Genomic DNA, 18,422 nt, shown 5'->3' on the forward strand with positions numbered 1-18,422 from the left:
ACGTGAACGTTCACAGCAGCATTATTCATAACAGCCACAAAGTGGAAACAACTCAAACAGCCATCAACTGATAAATGGATAAATAAAATGTGATATATCCACTCAAGGGGATGGAATTCTGCAATAAAAAGAAATGAAGTACTCATACATATTACAACAGGAATGAACCTTGAACACATTAAGCCAAGCGATTCCATTTCTATGAAGTGTCTACAACAGGCAAATCGACAGAGACAGAAAGTAGAACAGTGGCCAAAGACTTGGGGGAGAGGGGGAAGAAATGACTCCTGATAAATACAGGGTTTCTTGTTAGGGTGATGAAAATGTTCTAAAGTTGTAAAGATAATGGCATAACTATTAATATACTAAAAATCACTGACCTGTATACTTAACTGTATAGTATGTAAATAATATCTCAATAAAGCTATTATTTAAAAGAAGTATGGAAGAAAGTAAGTTTCCTTGGTTTCTTGAAACTTGAGAAAAATATTAGAAAAGGAAAGATATGAAAGGTTATCTCTATAAACCAAAATATCCTATGAAGATACTAGTTACTAAGCTATCTGAGTAACTAGAAGCACATGTAGTTAAACTGACATTACACCTGTATGTTTTAACAACATCAGCACCATCACCAGCATCCCAATTGAAGAAGGTGGACTTTCAAAACCAAATTTGGCAAATACAAATGAGACTGATTATTTGAATAATGATATTTTTGCTTAAAAATTTTTGATATGTATGACAATATTGCAATTAGGAGTTTTTAACCCTTCATTTATAAGCATTTTATCATCTTTTTTTTTTTTTTTTAAAGTTTCTAGGAAAGTCAGGCAAAAAATAGCACAGAACTAAACTCATGGGAATCTGAAAAAGACAAACACTATAGAGTAAGAAAAAGGGGGTGTAGGGGAGGAAGCATCATTCATGTACTCATACTGTAAGTTTTTGAAAGATATTAATTATGTAAAAATGATGCCCATTCAGATAGCAGCTATAACTCTCACTATAGAAAAGAAACTACTTTTTAGAAAAGTTAGTCCCCAAATACATATTTGACAAATAAGTAAGCAAAAATAAACTGTATTTTAGAATGCTATAGTCTTCAATTTCTTAAAATATTACATCTTTGCTTACTCTCACATACAAGTTATCAGTCTCATGGAACCTGATCACTGGGCTAAGCTCCCAACAAATCTTGACTTAATAATAGCATTATGAGAGCTTGGAGAATTTTGTTTTTATATCCAATCAATAAAATAATAAAATGAACTTTCCATATAGTTTTGCTATTAAGTCATATGAGATAAAGGTTCATATAAAACTAAATGGATACTTTGTAATAAGAAGATATTATTCCCATAAATCTCTAGCACCTAAACACATCACAATAAATGATAAAAACAGATTATTGTTTGTTTCGACAATTCTTAATCCTGGGAGAACAAATGGTTCCTTTATCCTCTAACACCGAAGCTGAGAGACTGTGTGGGGAAAAGTGAGAAATCCTATGCAATGAAAAATTCATTCTGAAGAGACTTTTTACCACTTTACTTCCTTTAATTTCTGACATTTTCCCAACCAATATAGAATATATATTAAGATTTTATGATAAAATGCTATTTCTGAATGTTACTGAAGAGTAAAAAAGTTTAAATTACTAAAACATTTATTTTTTTAAATTTTTTAATTTTAATATTTATTTTCTTTTTTTAGGCAAGGCAACTCTTGGTTGACCTCACAGACTGCAAGAACCTTGTTAGCTTACAATCCCTTATTTATTTATTTTTTAAAATTTTTTACACCTACAAGCACCTGGTCTTCCTAGGTGGTCTCCCATCCAAGTACTAACCAGGCCCGACTCTGCTTAGCTTCTGAGATCAGATAGGATTGGGATTGTTCAGGGTGGCATGGCCATAGACTAAAACACTTAAGATTCAAAAAAAAAAAATCAAAAGCAATGGCTATGGTTCACTATATAAAGTCTTATATTGTTACATTCTAACAAAAGAAACACAAAAAGTTGCCATAACAATTAATTATACTTTACATTTTCAAAAAAAATAAAATAAACTTACATAGCCACAGAAGTTTAAAACTGAAGCAGATAGTAAAGTTCAATAATAACATGAAATTTTCCTTACATACCTCAGATGGCCCACTGCCCTGGTTCGTACTAGAGAAAGAAGAATATAATCATTTTGTTGACCTTGAAACCTATCCACAGTTGTCACCTAAAAAGAAAAAATGGTAAATATGGTGTATTTTCCAAAGCACAATAACAAGACTTTAGAGAGATCACTTAAATAATGTGCTAGAAAAAGAAATCTTTCCCTTAAAATAATCAGTCTCCGAAGAAACATGATCGACCACTTGAATTTGAAAGATCAAGTTAACGAACACTAAGAAACCACAGTAACCAGATTAAGTTATTGTCCCTATGATAGTCACTCTTATTGCACTCATCTTTACTTCTGCAGATTTAATGGTCAACTCCATGAAAGCAGCGACTGCGTTAAGTTTATTACTGTATCCCAGTTTGATGCCCAGCAATATAACTGTTTGCTTACTTATTATTTAACATATTCCTAGTTCTTATCTATATAGTATTGCTGTCAAAAAATACACAAGTAACTTTCATAGTAGTTTTTGTTCAGTTTGAAAATATATGTACAAATAGGGAAGTTCAGGAAGGTTTCAGTATAATACTGACACTCGGGCATTTGCTTTTTCATAAATTTAACAAAAAGTTTAAATGTGTATCCTGCTCAAACTATAATTCATGGTTCCTACCTTTGGGAAGTTAACAAAACATTTCTTTTAAAATCAGCTTCACAGAAGTTTAATTTACATACAATAAAATATACTCACTTTAAGTGTACAATTTGACAAATTTTGACAATATATACTCCCACATACCACCACCACAATCAAAATTTCCAACACTTCAGGCCCCTTTGTCATCAAATCTGTATCCCCCAGCTCTAGGCAACCACTGCTTTCTGTCACTACAGATTTTATCCAACATTATACTAATAAAAAGTTTTAGAAATATTTATTTCTAATTATTATTAAAATCTTCATAGCACACCAATAACACCGTCAGATAGGAATGCCAGAATTATTTACAGTTCCTATTATTTCATTTTCTCACATTTCTTAAAAGGAGATAGCAAAGAGACAAAGTAGAACAATATAAATAACTCATAATAAATATAAATCTTTCCATCTTGCCAACATCATGAATAAGAGAATATATTTTATTTATAAAATTACCTTATTTGGTCTTCCAATCAATGGATTGCTCCCACATCGTCTATTGATAATGTCACGAATAAGATGCTTTTGCCCATTATATGTTGTTAGAATACTGATCTTGTCAGCAGGGTAACCAAGTAAACACATGTACATAAAAAGTGCCACTACATATTCTGCTTCTCCAAGATTCTGTAATGCAAACATAATCAGATTGTGTATTTATTTTCTTCTGTTGCAATTTTATAGAGAACACGGTTAACTAACACAATTTATTCATTTATCACACTTAAAGAAGTGAAGAGTTAATAATGTAGACACCTTACATAAAACTGATGAATAACCTTATCCTAGATTAACACTGATAAATAAAAACAGAATAATGTGGTAATTATTACCCTTGGACATTTGCATATATTTGCAATATATAGAACAATCATAAAATAAAAGTAATAAACTTAAAGGCTTAATGTTTCTGGGACCACAACAATCACAATACAGATCACTAATATTTTGCTACAATGCACCACAACTATAGTTATAGAAAAAAAATTAAACATAAAGGAGGAAAGTAATTTTAGAAGCCAATAGAAAACGTAGTCCAATAGCATATACATCTAGCAGCACTGTAGTCAACACTCAATTTTTACACAGTTTTTCCTTCTTTCTCAAACTTCATACTTTTTTGTGTGTGTGTTGGTTCTCTTACACAAATGGTTGCCACCTCTACCAGACCACTTTAGGTAGGAAGAGGATGTGGTCTCAAATTGGTCAGTCTGGCTTAGTATAACGTCAGAGACTCTGGTTAAAAGTTGGTGGGAAGGAGCTTAAAACCAAGGCTTCACTGAACTTGACAGTCAGGAGGTATATACAGCCTCTTTCTTTAGTCCAGTTCAGAAGAGACTAAATTGAAAGTAATAGATGAGAGAAGAAAGTAAAATGAGAATATAAACATAACATGAAAATCAAAAAAGAAAGACAAGAAGGTGGATTTCATATCAAGGCAATAGGAAAATTATAAGAAGGTCTTCACAAAAATTATATTTTGGTGACACTTGGTGACAGTGTGAGTTCTTAAATTTTCTAGTTCTTTGAAAGACAGGAGGAAAAAGAAACCACATGACTGTAAATCTTTCCATTTTCTTATCAATAGCAAACTACTTTTATGTAAGCATCAACTCTAATATAGATAAAAGAACAAATCTTTCAGTGTACAAACTGACAGATCTTTTTATATAGATTATCAGTATATATTTCTATGTACTGTTCCTTTTTCAAAATAAATATACTTTGTAACTTGACTTTTTTCATTTAATATAGTATAAACATTTTTAACGTCAGTAAACCAAGTTATGTTATTCTTTAGTGGCTATTCAGTATTTAATTCCTACTGATAAGACATTTAGTTTGTTTCTCATTTCCAAAATAATTTACAGTAAAAGAAAAAGATATAATGAACATTTTAGCATATAGTCTTTGCAAATTTATCCAATTTTTCTTTTAGGATAAATTCCTAGAAATGAGAATACTGCACTTTAAATACATACTGACAATTTGCCTACCAAATTACTTTCTTACTAGCATTGCATGAGTATAGATTTTCCCCAAACCTACCTCAACAGAGTGTTATGAGAGGTGAAAATATGTTTCAGTGATTTGTACCTGCTATAAATCTATATAATTTTTGTGTGAACTGCATATTCTTGTCCTTATTACATTTTTTGTTGTTGGGATGTCTATATATACACTAAGACGTCAACCATTTGTTAAATGTTGAAAGTAAATTTTTTTAAATCAATATTTTCCCTTTGATTTTTGCTTAATAAGACCTTTCTCATGCCAAAAGAATACATTCATCAATATTTTATTTCTAGTATGCTTATAGTTTCTTTTCTTTTGTGTGTACATCTTTACTCTATCTAAAATTGAATGTTTTTGATGCCTGTGAGGCAGGGATCTAACTTTTCTTTATTCAATGGTGAGCCAAATGTTTCAGTATCACGGATTTAGGTAGTAATTCAGCCCGGCAAATGCAAAATAAACTTAAAAGTTTCATGTTTTTTCTTACCTGATAAAAATAAGGATTTGGTTCAGACTCTCCCACTCCTTGAAAATCTTCAACATTGATGAGCTGGAAGTCATACAGCAAGCCAGCATTTGCTGTACTAAACTCTGGCAAGAGCTGCACATGGGGTAAGTTTCCTAGATTCTTGTATCGCCAGTTGTAGAGGTTGCACAAGCTTTCCAAAGACAAATCCCCCAAACAAGAAATATTAGCAATGCAAAATCCCTTTTAAAATACATAAGGGGGTTCTAAGAAACTGTGCTCTTTCTCTTAATCTTTATGTTACCCATTTGGCGCTCATCTTTCTAGCAATGCTTTTTCAACCTTGGCCTCCCTACTTCAAGTAACCAAAGTAGAAGATAGATGATATCACAGAAATGATGGCTCCATTGTATTCTCTGAGGCAAATGCTATCTTCACTCAAACTAAAAACATCAGGGAAGTCTGTAAGTTGAGGAAAATTTTGAAGTAACTGTGAGATGAAGCATGTACACTTTATGAAGTAAGAATCAGTGTGTTCTCCTCTTGTTCACTTTTTGCTGTAGATTTCAAAATGATATTAACTGTGTATCTTTTGGGGGCATGAAGAAAGGGGAAGGGACATTGAAAAACAGCCCTCGGTTTATAAGTCACTTAAATTAATCTCAGTGAATAAAGTGAAGGGAGTAATTTGGTCAATTTATACCCCGTGCTGAAGGTGCTCTCAGATTTGCATATGGCCAGTTACTGAACAGCAGAGAATGCCAAGAGTCTATACAGATGATGTTACCAACCATCAGTTCCCAGATCACGGAACTGATGTTCTTAAATTGGAGTACCCCAAACCCCTTACACAGGGCTCCTTTACCTTGCTCTGGCTCTCCCTTGGGCATCGAGGTCCACAGTAGGAACTCCAACTCGGACAAAGCGAGTGAAGAGAGATTGCTCCATGTTTGAATACTTCTGAAAGGCCATGTTCTTTATGACTGGAGGTAACTGGTGATGATCACCAATCATAATCCATCGTTTCAGTCGGCTAAAACCATCCTGAGGATTCTAGAAATGAAAAGCAGAAAATGCAAAATACTCTAATTAATATATTTCCCTGCTGAGTCTCTGATTTATTGAAGAAGATTCTTGCTATTTACAAAATGGCTTTATTAAGCTTACTAATTTCTTCATATTCACCAGCTCCAGTGATGAATCTGGCAAATTTATAGAATGACTTGTGAACTGAGCATGAGTACCATTGCTCTTGGCTGATACTGTGTGAAGGAGGACAGGGGGATTGAGGAGGCAAGCATGGAACTGCCCTACATTAACAGGTAGGGTAATCCAAAGAGGCCTGGGAGGCTCAGGTCAGAGTTAGGCAAAGGGTACATAGAAAGAAACAGATGTTCAAGCAGGGAAATGGAGAGATGTCAAAGTCACATAATCACATCTCATAATCACAATCACGCCAAGAGCCAGTTCTGAACGTCCCGCTCCACCAAAGCAGTAAAAATCATACGTTCTTTAATTTCCTACACTACCACTTCAACTCCCTACTCCATGTGTCCCTTTGTTCCTTGAAACATATCTTGATAAAATATATTCCAAGTCCCAAATAACTTGATTTACAAAACTATTTTGGAACCCAAATTATCTATAAATTAGAGCAGTCTTTATTCTTAAATTGGGAATTCCACATTTTGTTTTCAATGCTTCCACAGTAAAGACTATTACGCAATAAAAAACATTCTTAAACATTATCATTTAGCTCAAAAAATTTAAGCGTAAACATCAAAAACAATTCTAGAAACAACTCTAACAAAAAGAAATGAAAAAAATAGCTTCTCTTCCCTCCAAACTGTATCAAAATACAATTTTCTTGATTAAAATTACTAAGTCTTTTCAAAACTTAGAGACAAACTATGAATTTTTAAATAGTACTCCTGGAAACAACACAAACTACTAAATAACTAGTGAACAGAGTAAAGGGAGTTTACAGGCTTAAAATAGAATACCAAACATAATGAAGTTAAGGAGAATATACAATTATGGCAAGTAGCACCCCAGCATCCCAAAATTATCTAGCTTTCTGATGCTTCCCCATGGAATTCTTAAAACTCTATTTTCCTTGTCTCAGATCTCTGTATCTTACCTGTAGAAGAAGAGGTATAAAAGTTTCTATCTCCAGAATCTGAGCAGCCTCCTCCATTAAAATGTTGTCATACTAAGAAAGGGAGAAAAAAGAAAACTTGTCAAAGAGTTTGAAAGCCAAACAACTACTACCATAACCACAAAAACCACCTCAAACAACTTCAGATAAAAATAGTAACACATACATTATTCAAACAGAAAGTTCATGATCTTATATATCATTATGCCTCTGCTTCTCCAACTTGTCTTTAACCTCAGGGAAGCCCGCTAAACATACAATTCTACATTAAAGAGATCTCATATATCATTTCTTGGATTGCATATCAATTTAGTTATTTTCAGTTCAGTTCTTTAAGTTCTATATAAGAATTAATTTATGATTATATATGAGGTCATTTCCCTTAGTACTCTTACTCTAGGTAGTATTTTGAGGCAATTTTTTTCCCTCATGAATCCTACCCAGCACTCAATAATCCCCTTCTGTCTCACCCCCGGAATTCAATATATCACCAAAAGATGTCAATTTTACCTTCGAAAACTCCCTCCTGAATCTATTTGTTTTTCTCCATTTCTACTACCACTATTGCCCTAGTCCGAGCCACTACTAGGACTATTGCCTGCAATCTCTCTCTTTGCTAGCCCCTTCCCTTCCTGTCTTGCCTCCCCTAAATCTCTTGATACTTCCTGGTGTCAAACCCCTCATTGGCTTCTAAATATCTCAGGAAAAAATGATAATGTTTAAGAATGTTTCTTATTGGTCTATAAGAGATGTATTAACTAGAGCCTATATTCAATCTGGCTCCTGCCATCCTCTCCTACATTGTATGTCACTTTTCTCCTTACTTACTAAGCTTCAAGCACAGTGACCTATTTCATTTTCTCAAAACCATTCCTGCCTCAGGCCCTCTGCACATGCTATTACTCTCTCTTTACTTTTGGTCTGCTTGGCTTTTTCTGATTCGTATAGTATTAGCTTAAACCCCACTGTATCCAGGCCTCCTCTGACCTCCCAATCTAAAGAGGGTTTCACAGGACTCTTTTCCTTTGCCTCACAGCAAATCACAATTTGTAATTCTATCTTTATATTTACTTGTTTGATACCTGTATACTGCCATGATCCCAGTTTCTAGTGATGTTAGGTACTGCACATTTGTAAAATAATAAAAAAATCAAGTCTTTCTCCAGCTGAAGACAATTTCACTCTTTCTTTGATGATTCTCTTTTATCTGCCCAACTCTCTTCTAGATCTATTCTCAACATGGTTTATCTTTTCCCTCTACTTCTAATTCTGATTGCTACTTAGTATATCTTATTCCTTGTTTTATTGGTAAGATACTTTCTTTGAGAATCTCATTAAGTATATATTAGAATTCTTTTGTTTCCTGTTTTTAAGGTTTGCTCCTCTTATTTTGTTTTCTAGGGAAGTGGAAGGTAATGGGGTAATATTTATTCCTAATGCTTAATTAACTCTCCTCTTTTAAACCAATTGTTTATATGTCTTATAATCTCTGTGCTACTCATTTTTATCAAAATATGCTTGTATCTGTATTTGTCCAAGTTTGGATTTCCACTGGACATGATGAAAATTAAAGTTCAATTCTGCACTGTTTCTAATTGAAAAAGGTTTAGACATGTGGCTGGATGTCTTCTCTAGTAGCTCTATCTGATGCTGAATTTCCCTATAACAATGATTAATTAGGACATCCTGGTAGGAGATTAGGAGAAGGAATAGTTCAAAAAGTCACATTTTCAAAGAAGTCCCTTCATGGACTCTCAGGATAATAGACACGATATGTAAAACAGTATGGGAGAGCTCAAAGAAGACAGCTTAAAAAGTTGGCTTTCTGAAAAACTCTGAAAATCTAATGCAATTTAACGTATTAAAAAAATATAATTTTTTTTTTAAGATGAGCTTTTAATCACAAAGCAAAATTATGACATAAATATATTGAGAGTATTATGAAGGAGAAAGCCCATAAATATGCATGCATGTCTCCTTGGGGACAGCACAGAGTCAAAAGACAATATTTAAAATGGACAAGTAACATTCTTTATTGGTACAGATTAAAAGAACAAAGGAAAAACTAAAAGAGCTGAAAGATTGGATAACTGGAGAGAATCGGGGAGTTAGGGACTGCCTTTTTTAAATATTAAGTAATATACAAGATTTTAAACTCTTAAACCAGATACATGTAAAGGTTGATTAAAAAAAAAAAAACCTTAAAATTAAAAATATCAAAAATCTAAGAGATACTATCAGCATTCAAGTGAACTATCTTGCATAGTAAAATGTAAGAAAATGACTAATGAAAATGCAATAAGCTAAAAGTAATGTTTTTTAGAATATGCCTATGAAAAGCCGCATGAAAGCATAATATGCTAATTATGGTTGCACTGTTTCCCTTTGAAATTAAACTGATATGATTAAATATCAAATTCAAAGTATACATGTCAGCCACAGAATAAAATACTTAGGTGAAAAATTCTCACTAATAATCTGCAAAAGGGTAAGTTCACACCACTAGGATAAGTTCACACTACCTTTTGTCATCATATTTGTCCTACCTTACAGCTGAAGAATCTTTCATCCAAGATAACAACAATTCTGTCACCATGAATTTATTTAGCACCTATCTTCCCCTGAGCACATAACATTTAAAAATTGTCAGGTTACTTTCATTAACAACAAATGCTTTGCTAACTTTGAATTCAAACCAGTACACAAACCCTATTTTAAACAACAAGATAAACCAGTTGCTGGGAAGTTAAATGATTTGCATTAAAATCAGAGTTTGGGTCAGTATTACTAGCAAAGTCACAAAGAATCAGTGAAATTAAATTTACTGCTTAATTATTACATCCCACGTAATGAGCTAACAGGATAGTTCACTTGAGTGCTGATAGTATCTCTTACCAGAGGCCCTTTAGCTCTCTGGTCTTTATGATACGATAAAGCCATTTTAGTATCTCATTTTACAGTCTAAGAGTAATGCATATCCTCTTATGGCAGGCTTTTCATTTACTGAATGAACAAATAACTGGGAATGGATGTGTGCTTAAAACATGAACAATACAAGTATACAGATGTTTAATAGGTGAAAAATGTTGAATGTTATTTTTATAGCTTTTAGTTCTGTTAGATTTTTTCACATAGTGAAAATAAATTAATCTACCTTAACAAGTATTAGAATTTGGTTAGACAATTACATGATTATAATGTTACTTAATGGACATATTAATGATAACTAGATTTAGAAAAATTACAGTTAGGAGTTCATTAATATAAACATAAGAGGTTGTTGTCGTTTTAAGGGACATTTTTAGCTAATTATAAATGTGAACCTTAATAAGAGGTGAGTCAATTTCCACGGAAAATGGCCTAGGTTAAAAAAAAGAAAAGAAAAAAAAAATAACAGCTGAACAAATGATGGATTAAGGAACTACAATCTAAGACTTTACCTTGAAACCTAACTTGACTAAATCATGTCGTTTTAAGGCAGCATGAGTGCAGGTCATGGCAATAATTTTGGCTTCTTTCACCAAAAGGTATTTAGATCGGTCCAGTCCACTTCGGAGCAGTTCAGAGGCCCTGAATTCCTATGGGGGTAGGGAGACAGTGAAAGGCAATTTTAGGAAAATAAACGTAGTTTATACATACAGCCAGATAATTCAGTTAATCAGACTTAATTCCTGAGAACTTAAATATTACATAAACTAAGCCTAAAGAATCATAATGCTTTCATTAGTAATTAGGTACTAATTTAATTCAAATAATAGCTGATATTCAAGCTACAATTTGGACTGTTTTGGTATTAAGGCAAAACATACTCAATGTTAACAAGAATACTGAATAAAATATCAATCACTAGAGTGCCTGTATTAATCAAGGTCCCTCCAGGAAAACTGATACTATTTCAAGTATTTATAACAAAAGGATTTAATGCAGGGGACTGGTTATGAAGGTGACAGAGGAGCAGAAAAGCCAACCAAGGGCTGGTGAAGTAACCCAGAGATTAGCAACAGCAGGAAGCTGTGACCATTTCTAGGCTAAGAAGGATAAAGGGAGGAGGCAGTGCTGTCAGAGCCCAGGGAGTAGGGTATGAGAATAAACTGGAACCATGGCGGGCCAGGCCAACAGAAACTAGAGCCATAGAAAAAAAGATGAAACCAAAAGCAAAGAGAGCTGGTGGAAAAATATCTTAGTTTCGTGTCTTCTGCCACATTTCTCATTGGCTAAACTCAGGCAGAGGTCGGCTGACATAGGAAAATAGGAAAATAAACCTCCAAGGATCAGCCCCACCCCTGACCATGAGAGAAGATTCCCCCATAGAAGAGAATAAGGAGATGGACAATAGATGAATGTGAGGAACAAACAAGCACAAACAGAGTACCTAATAACAAGTTTTATCAAAATCTGAACACTGTATCATACTTACTTCGGACTTTTATAAAACATTTTTTTGTTTTTTTAAATAATTAAAACATTACAAGTACAGATGAGGTAACTGCATATCTTTCTTTCCACCTCCTCCCTAGACAGCTAATATATATGTTTTTATTCTTTTACTTTGTTTATGTAATTATAAGCATACTATAATATTGTTTTGCAGGTCTTAAATTTTCATTATTATCATACCATGTATTGATTATTTTGTATCTACTATGCACTCATCCATCCACCTATCCATACCACATATCAATATTTACTAAACATCTACTAGGTGCCAGATACTGTTCTAGGAAGTAGGGATATAATTGCATCTAAAAGATACAAAGACAAAAGAGACAAAGTCTCCACTCTTTTTAGCTAAAGTAATCCTAAACCTTTTTACTGAGAAATCTGAGCCTGAATATGATCCCTTTACCAGATAGCTGTCATCTTCCAATGATGTTTTCCATAAGGAATAAGAAAAAGAGGAAGCATCCAGGTGGTCCCTGGTTCCAGACATATTGTTCTGTCCCTTTCATGTAGTGGCTGGCGATTCTTACTTCACCTTACTATAAGCAGGATCAATCACCCTGGCTAACCAGTAACCTCGCTTTTTGTCTACTAGTCAAGAGGCATGAAAAACTTAGAATGGCCATATGGTAGTCTCAAATTCCAGTTCAAAGACCAACTGTGGAATGTCCTAATGGAAGTGTTCCTTTCTTAAATATTCTGACTTTTACACCAGAAAAGCCAGCATAATGGGGATTCAATTCGTATCTTAATTTTTACTTGTTTCTTGAACTAGAGCTATAAATATTTCCAATAAGTTCACTTAAAAGAAACAATGTGGTTTATTAAGATTTGAATATTTCATTTACTTGACTTAAAAAACAACAACAACTAAATTTAAAACCTTTAAAGGAAAATTAAAAGAAATGAAAATCTTTACCTCTAGCTGAGTAAAGATTTTCTTAATATGCCTGAAACACCCTTCAGCAATTTCCATGTCTTCTTCATAAGATCGGCCTTTAAAAATGGGTTGAGGGGCATTTGCAAAGTATTCATGAAAAGGGAAGAAAGTGGAGACTTCCATAACATCTGGCAATGTATTAGCTTTATTTTTTACTTTGCTGATATATTCTTCCCAACGAGACATTACCTGTAAGAAAAAGGCACTTGAGGTTAAATTTGCTAGCTAATTATGTTTTAAATGAAAAACTAAAAAGAAATTTGGTAAAAATAAGATCTGCTAAGTAAAGAAAAAGGAAAAGCACCAACAGAACTATTTCTTATCGAAGCCACCAATGGGACTGCCTTTCTATTGTAAAAGTAATCTTTAAGATTGTAGGAAAAAAAGGCTTTTTCATCAAAAATGTAGAAATGGGAAAGAACTGCAAGGTGATCGCATGGGGCTTTATTGCAGATTTTTCAGATTCTCCATGTATACTCAAGACAGTTTATTATTATGCTTAAAACAAACAAAGAAATTCCTTATTTTTTCATAATCTTAGTTTTTCCCATATATGGTAAGTCCAGCTTTAGGAGTTTTTTAATCAATTTGGCATTTGTCAATCCTTCTCCCAGACCTTTATAATTTCTCCAATTCTCTTAAGTACATTTATAAAGAACTTATGGTTAAGCTGAGTATACATATAAAGATCATTTTAAGAATTTTGTGATATAGTTCAATTATATTCTGGTATAATGTTAACTATGTCTCTACCATAAAGTCCTTTAATTAATCTCAATTTCTGTAATTCTCCCAGGTCTTTTCTGTTTCAACTTCAGTGTTTCTCAAAGTGTCGTCCTCAGGCAGAATATCTGAGAAGGTAAATAAAAATGTTGATGCCTGGAGGCCATCCCTTACTGAAAGAGAATCTCTGGGGATAGAGCTTGAGAATTTCCTTTTAAACAACTTCCCCAATGTGATTCTTACATGCTGAAAATTATTGATTTATACTGTGAAGCCTCAAGTTCATATTTCCCAAATTTACTACTTAAGCCTCCAACATTTATAGATTCTTTCTCCTACTTTTAAAAGTAGTTTTCATTGAAACCCTAGTGATTTTTATTTTGTGCCAAATATGCATTTAGAATGATCTTTACTCCATTATTCAAAGTTCTAAACAGAGTCTAAGACTACTTTGCAAGATGACGCATATCTTCTGTTTCATAAGAAACCAGAAAATCTGCTCGTTTTAAATGGAGTCAACTGGTTTGTGTATCCAGTTATCATAAGCATAAACCTAATCTTGCATATACACTTTAAAATTTCAATGTTATGATTTCTATCAAAAATATACAAGTAACAGTACAAAGAGAACAAGTTGTACAAAAATGTTCATTATTTGATTATAACTTGGTCCATTTAAAATTATTAGTAAACCAACTGACTATTAAAGTTAAAGTTTATTTTTATTCATTTTACTTGGCTTTCTCATTGATTTCATACCCCAAAAAACTAACCCTAACGAAAGCAAAAGCATACCTCTATATTGAAGTTACAATAATTGTTAACTTAAACACCTACTTTAAAATTAATTCTAAATGGCTATCATTAATAAATCAAAGAACAACAAGTGTTGGAGAGGATGCAGAGAAAAGGGAGTCCTCATACATTGTTGGTGGGATTGCAAATTGGTACAGCAGCTATGGAAAACAGTCTGGAGGTTTCTCAAAAAATTAAAAATGGATATACCTTTTGGCTCAGCAATTGCACTTCTGGGTATTTATCCAAAGAAAACCAAAACAATAATTCGTCAAGATCTATGCACTCCAATATTCATGGCAGCACAATTTACACTAGCCAAGATATGGAAGTAACCTAAGTGCCCATCAACAGACAATTGGATAAAGAAGTTATGGTGCATATATACGATGGAATATTACTCAGCCATTAAAAAAAATGGAATCCTACCATTTGTAATGACATAGATGGACCGAGAAGTTATTATGCTAGTCAAACAAGTCAGATAGAGAAAGATAAATACCATATGATTTCACTTATATGCAGAATCTAAGGAACAAAAAGAATAAATTAATCAAAAACTGACTCACAGATATAGAGGACAATTTGGTGACGGACAGAAGGGACGAGGGGTTGGGAGGCTGGGAGAATGGAGTGAAGGGTTAAAGAAGAACAAATTAGTAGTTGATAGATAGTCACGGGTATGCGGAGCACAGCATAGGGAATGCAGTTAGCATTAATGTAATGGTGAGGTGAAAAACCAGAGGAGAGAAGGAGCAATTAAGGGGATCATTTTATAGACTAAATAAATGTCTACCCAATGTATACTTGAAACCAATTAAAAAATAATAATAATTCTATAACAATTATTTTCAGAAATATGAAAGGAGACTGTTTTTCATTAGTTGATTAATATGTGCAGTAAAAGTTACTAAACTGTACTTTGTTACCACTAGGTAGCTAGAATATTTAGTTATCCCTCTACAGTAATGGAAAAAAAGAAAAAGAAAAGGACTAGAAACTTTTCAATAGCAAGAAGGAAAAAATAAAAAAAATTTAAATAGTATCAACATTGACCTTTCATTGAATGAGCCATCAAGCAAGGCTAGCAAAGAAAACTGAAGATTATAGGAAACATAAACATTTAACATTCACAAATACTGCTTTGGCAATAGTATGGATTTTAGTCTACTCACCAAAAAAATAAGCTTTCAAAAAGGATATCAAGAACCCATCTCAGTTTCCAAATGAAGACCATATTACAATGAAGTATGATTTAAAACCTCTTAAATCTCTTACCTGATATAAGAAGAAATAGCCTGCAGTTTCACAAGTATATGAAGCATCTCCTGGAACCCCTAGACTCTTTTGCAATCGTTTGACTTCTTCTAAAAGTTCTATTCTTCGTGCCAGGACATAATTAACTCTTCCATACCTAGAAATTTCAATTAAGCAAAAAAGGGAAAATTATGTAATGAAGAGACTTGCAAGGAAACTGTCAACAAAATATTCAAGAAAATCATAACAGAAACTATAAATGGCCAAATAGAAAAACACATAGAAAACATAGTTTATATTTAAGTATAAGTACTAGTTCTTGGATTATTTTACACCAAAGCTACTTAAAGTGTACCCTATGGATCAGTGCAAATCCTCAAATGTGTTAGTGTTCTGTGAGGAAGGAAAATCAACTAGATCTCTAAATATACCATTTAATTCAGCTATTGTTTCTTTTTCCCCTATAACGAGACCTTTACAAAGAAGGAAACAATACAGTGCATTCTGGTGCTAGTTCATCTCATCACAGACCAAGAACATACAGTTTAGATTGGCTGTTTTGAGTATTATTGTCTTATACTATCATAAAAGTAAATTCATTTTAAACACTTGAAAGGTTAAAATGTATTTGACCATTCTTTGTCATCCCAGCATGTGGCTTGATATCCAAACCTAGTAGGTTCATAAATATTTGCTGAATGAGTAAAAAAAACCTGAAATTTGGAGAGTACCTGGCCCAGACATATATAGTTAGGAAAAAGAGGAGTGGAACCAGAATAGGATTCCAAAGTCTGTACATACTCTTTCCACCATAACGAAGTGCCTACTACAACCCTTTAACACTAAAAAAAAAAAAAATTAAAATAGTGTAAACACTGCTTTTCTTATGTTTAAAGATTCGACAAAGGAAGAAGTCATGTTCCTGGCTGCTCCAGAGTTCAGAGATTTATTTACCTACCTTTAAAGCAGCAAGCAATGTTCAAGAATAAAAAAGAGATGTTTTTATGTTTTTAAAACGGGAGATGTTTTTAAAAATTTTCCAACTTAGAAGGATATAAACATTATACCAAGTAACTTTTTTGTTTGCTTATCAATAGTTTAAAACTTTTCCCATAAAGAACGCTTTGGTAAAAAAAAAATTAGGGATGTTTATAAAGAGTTTATAATAAAATGCCAAAATTCTTATGACATAAGGTTGAATTTAAAAAGCAATATAAAATGGAATTCTCTATATAATATTTGCTCAATTATTCTGTAAGCTAAAATTATACTTTAAAAAGTCTATTAATTTAAAAAAACTGCATATAATTATAAACAACAGCTGATTATTTTTAAAAAGACTAACAAACACTTGATTTTGAGCAGTAGAATAACGATCACTCCCTCTACTGTCTCACTAGATTTAAAAAATTTTCTTTAGGGAAAATTATATTACTTTTATTGTGAAACAATATTCACTGTTTTTTCTTTTTAATTATGACAAAAAGAGAGAAATAAAAGAATATGCCCTACTGACCAAGCACATAATAATTCAACATTCTTTTAGATCTTTTGATGTCTATGGTCAATTTAGTCAAACGTCACGGTTCACAGCCAAAGGCAGCATTATATATTAAATGTGTGCAGTTGTTAATTATGCCTATTGTCTAAAACTATGCTTTAAAATGGATTTAAATATGAATAAAATGAGCTATTATAAAGTAACTAGGAAGGAAAAAAACAAAATATTAATAGAAGAAATCTGAATGGTAAAATGTTAGTCACTTTCATAATATTAAACATAAAATCCAGTGAATCTGGCAATAAGTACCTGAAATAATGCTTACAACCCCAAAGCTTATACTATCATTAACTTTAATTGTACTTCATTAAGTGAATCAACTTCCTAATTGGTGCCTAAAATACATACAAATTAAATGACTGGATGAAATGTGAAAAGGAATCATGCAAACTTATCTGATTTGAATTAGGCGACATTAAAAATTACCTTAATAAACAGAAAGCAAATTGCAATCTGCAATTTTAAAATGAACAAGGTAAATCTGTTCATTGAAATAATTGCATGCTTGAGGAAAAATGGCATAAACTCACAAAACGAGCTGAGGAAGATCATGACTAGACTTTTAGGTCAATCTATCATCTAAGTAGGTTACCCTAGAACCTTTCAGAATTAAATTGAATTAATCATTGTTCTCTTCTCCTGGTATTTTTTTAGTCAAGAAAAAAAGGTTAAAAATTCTTTTATACACCATTTCAAAACTCATCCCCATTTATTCACCTGCTGAAATCTTTCTCTGTCTCCAGCTCCTCTTCTCCATGACCAAGACGCAGGAGGTGGCGCTCATCAATGTCTAAAGCCATGATTTTTTCAAACAACTGGTTCAGGGCCTGGAGCATAAAACAGAAAGGATGGTGGTGCGTTTTAAAGATTAGGTACTTCTTTAAAAGTAACAAAATCATTCAGAAGTATAGAAAGAATGAGCAATGCTCAGTCAGATAGGAATCAAACATTCTTTTATTGAAACACAAAAGGAAATACATTAGGCAATTTACAATTTAAATAAAATATTTTTATTGAATTCTGATATTTCTGCCTATGAATATTTAGCCAAATCAATAATTAGAAACCATAAAAATTACCTAGCCACTAAATCTCTCCTTCTAATTTATGAAAAGAGAGGTTCTGGCCCAGTTTCAACTTCTCCCAAGTAGTAAAAATTACTAAAAGAACTAATAACCACACTAAGTTTCATTTCACTCAAAAGAGTTTCCATGGATTATAAAGAACTGAAAAGTTTTTGTGGTGG

The 18,422-nt window shown here is 32.7% G+C and overlaps 1 protein-coding gene and 1 pseudogene across 2 annotated transcripts in view; both read right to left on the bottom strand.

Moving 5' to 3' along the window:
* The window catches only part of AQR (aquarius intron-binding spliceosomal factor), a 92,179-nt gene that overhangs the window by 12,045 nt on the left and 61,712 nt on the right, over window positions 1–18,422 (bottom strand). For both annotated transcript variants that reach the window (XM_011354871.2, XM_011354870.2), the window contains 9 exons: window positions 17,894–18,003; window positions 15,637–15,772; window positions 12,820–13,029; window positions 10,901–11,038; window positions 7,443–7,514; window positions 6,168–6,355; window positions 5,324–5,495; window positions 3,277–3,447; window positions 2,149–2,234 (listed from right to left, as the gene is read on the bottom strand). In XM_011354871.2, the coding sequence (XP_011353173.1) occupies window positions 2,149–2,234; window positions 3,277–3,447; window positions 5,324–5,495; window positions 6,168–6,355; window positions 7,443–7,514; window positions 10,901–11,038; window positions 12,820–13,029; window positions 15,637–15,772; window positions 17,894–18,003 (1,283 nt within the window). The remainder of the gene's footprint in view (window positions 1–2,148; window positions 2,235–3,276; window positions 3,448–5,323; window positions 5,496–6,167; window positions 6,356–7,442; window positions 7,515–10,900; window positions 11,039–12,819; window positions 13,030–15,636; window positions 15,773–17,893; window positions 18,004–18,422) is intronic.
* On the bottom strand, window positions 1,803–1,922 carry LOC111736386 (annotated as a pseudogene).

This window comes from Pteropus vampyrus, unplaced genomic scaffold (genome assembly GCF_000151845.1).
Source record: "Pteropus vampyrus isolate Shadow unplaced genomic scaffold, Pvam_2.0 Scaffold19, whole genome shotgun sequence".
NCBI lineage: Eukaryota > Metazoa > Chordata > Mammalia > Chiroptera > Pteropodidae > Pteropus > Pteropus vampyrus.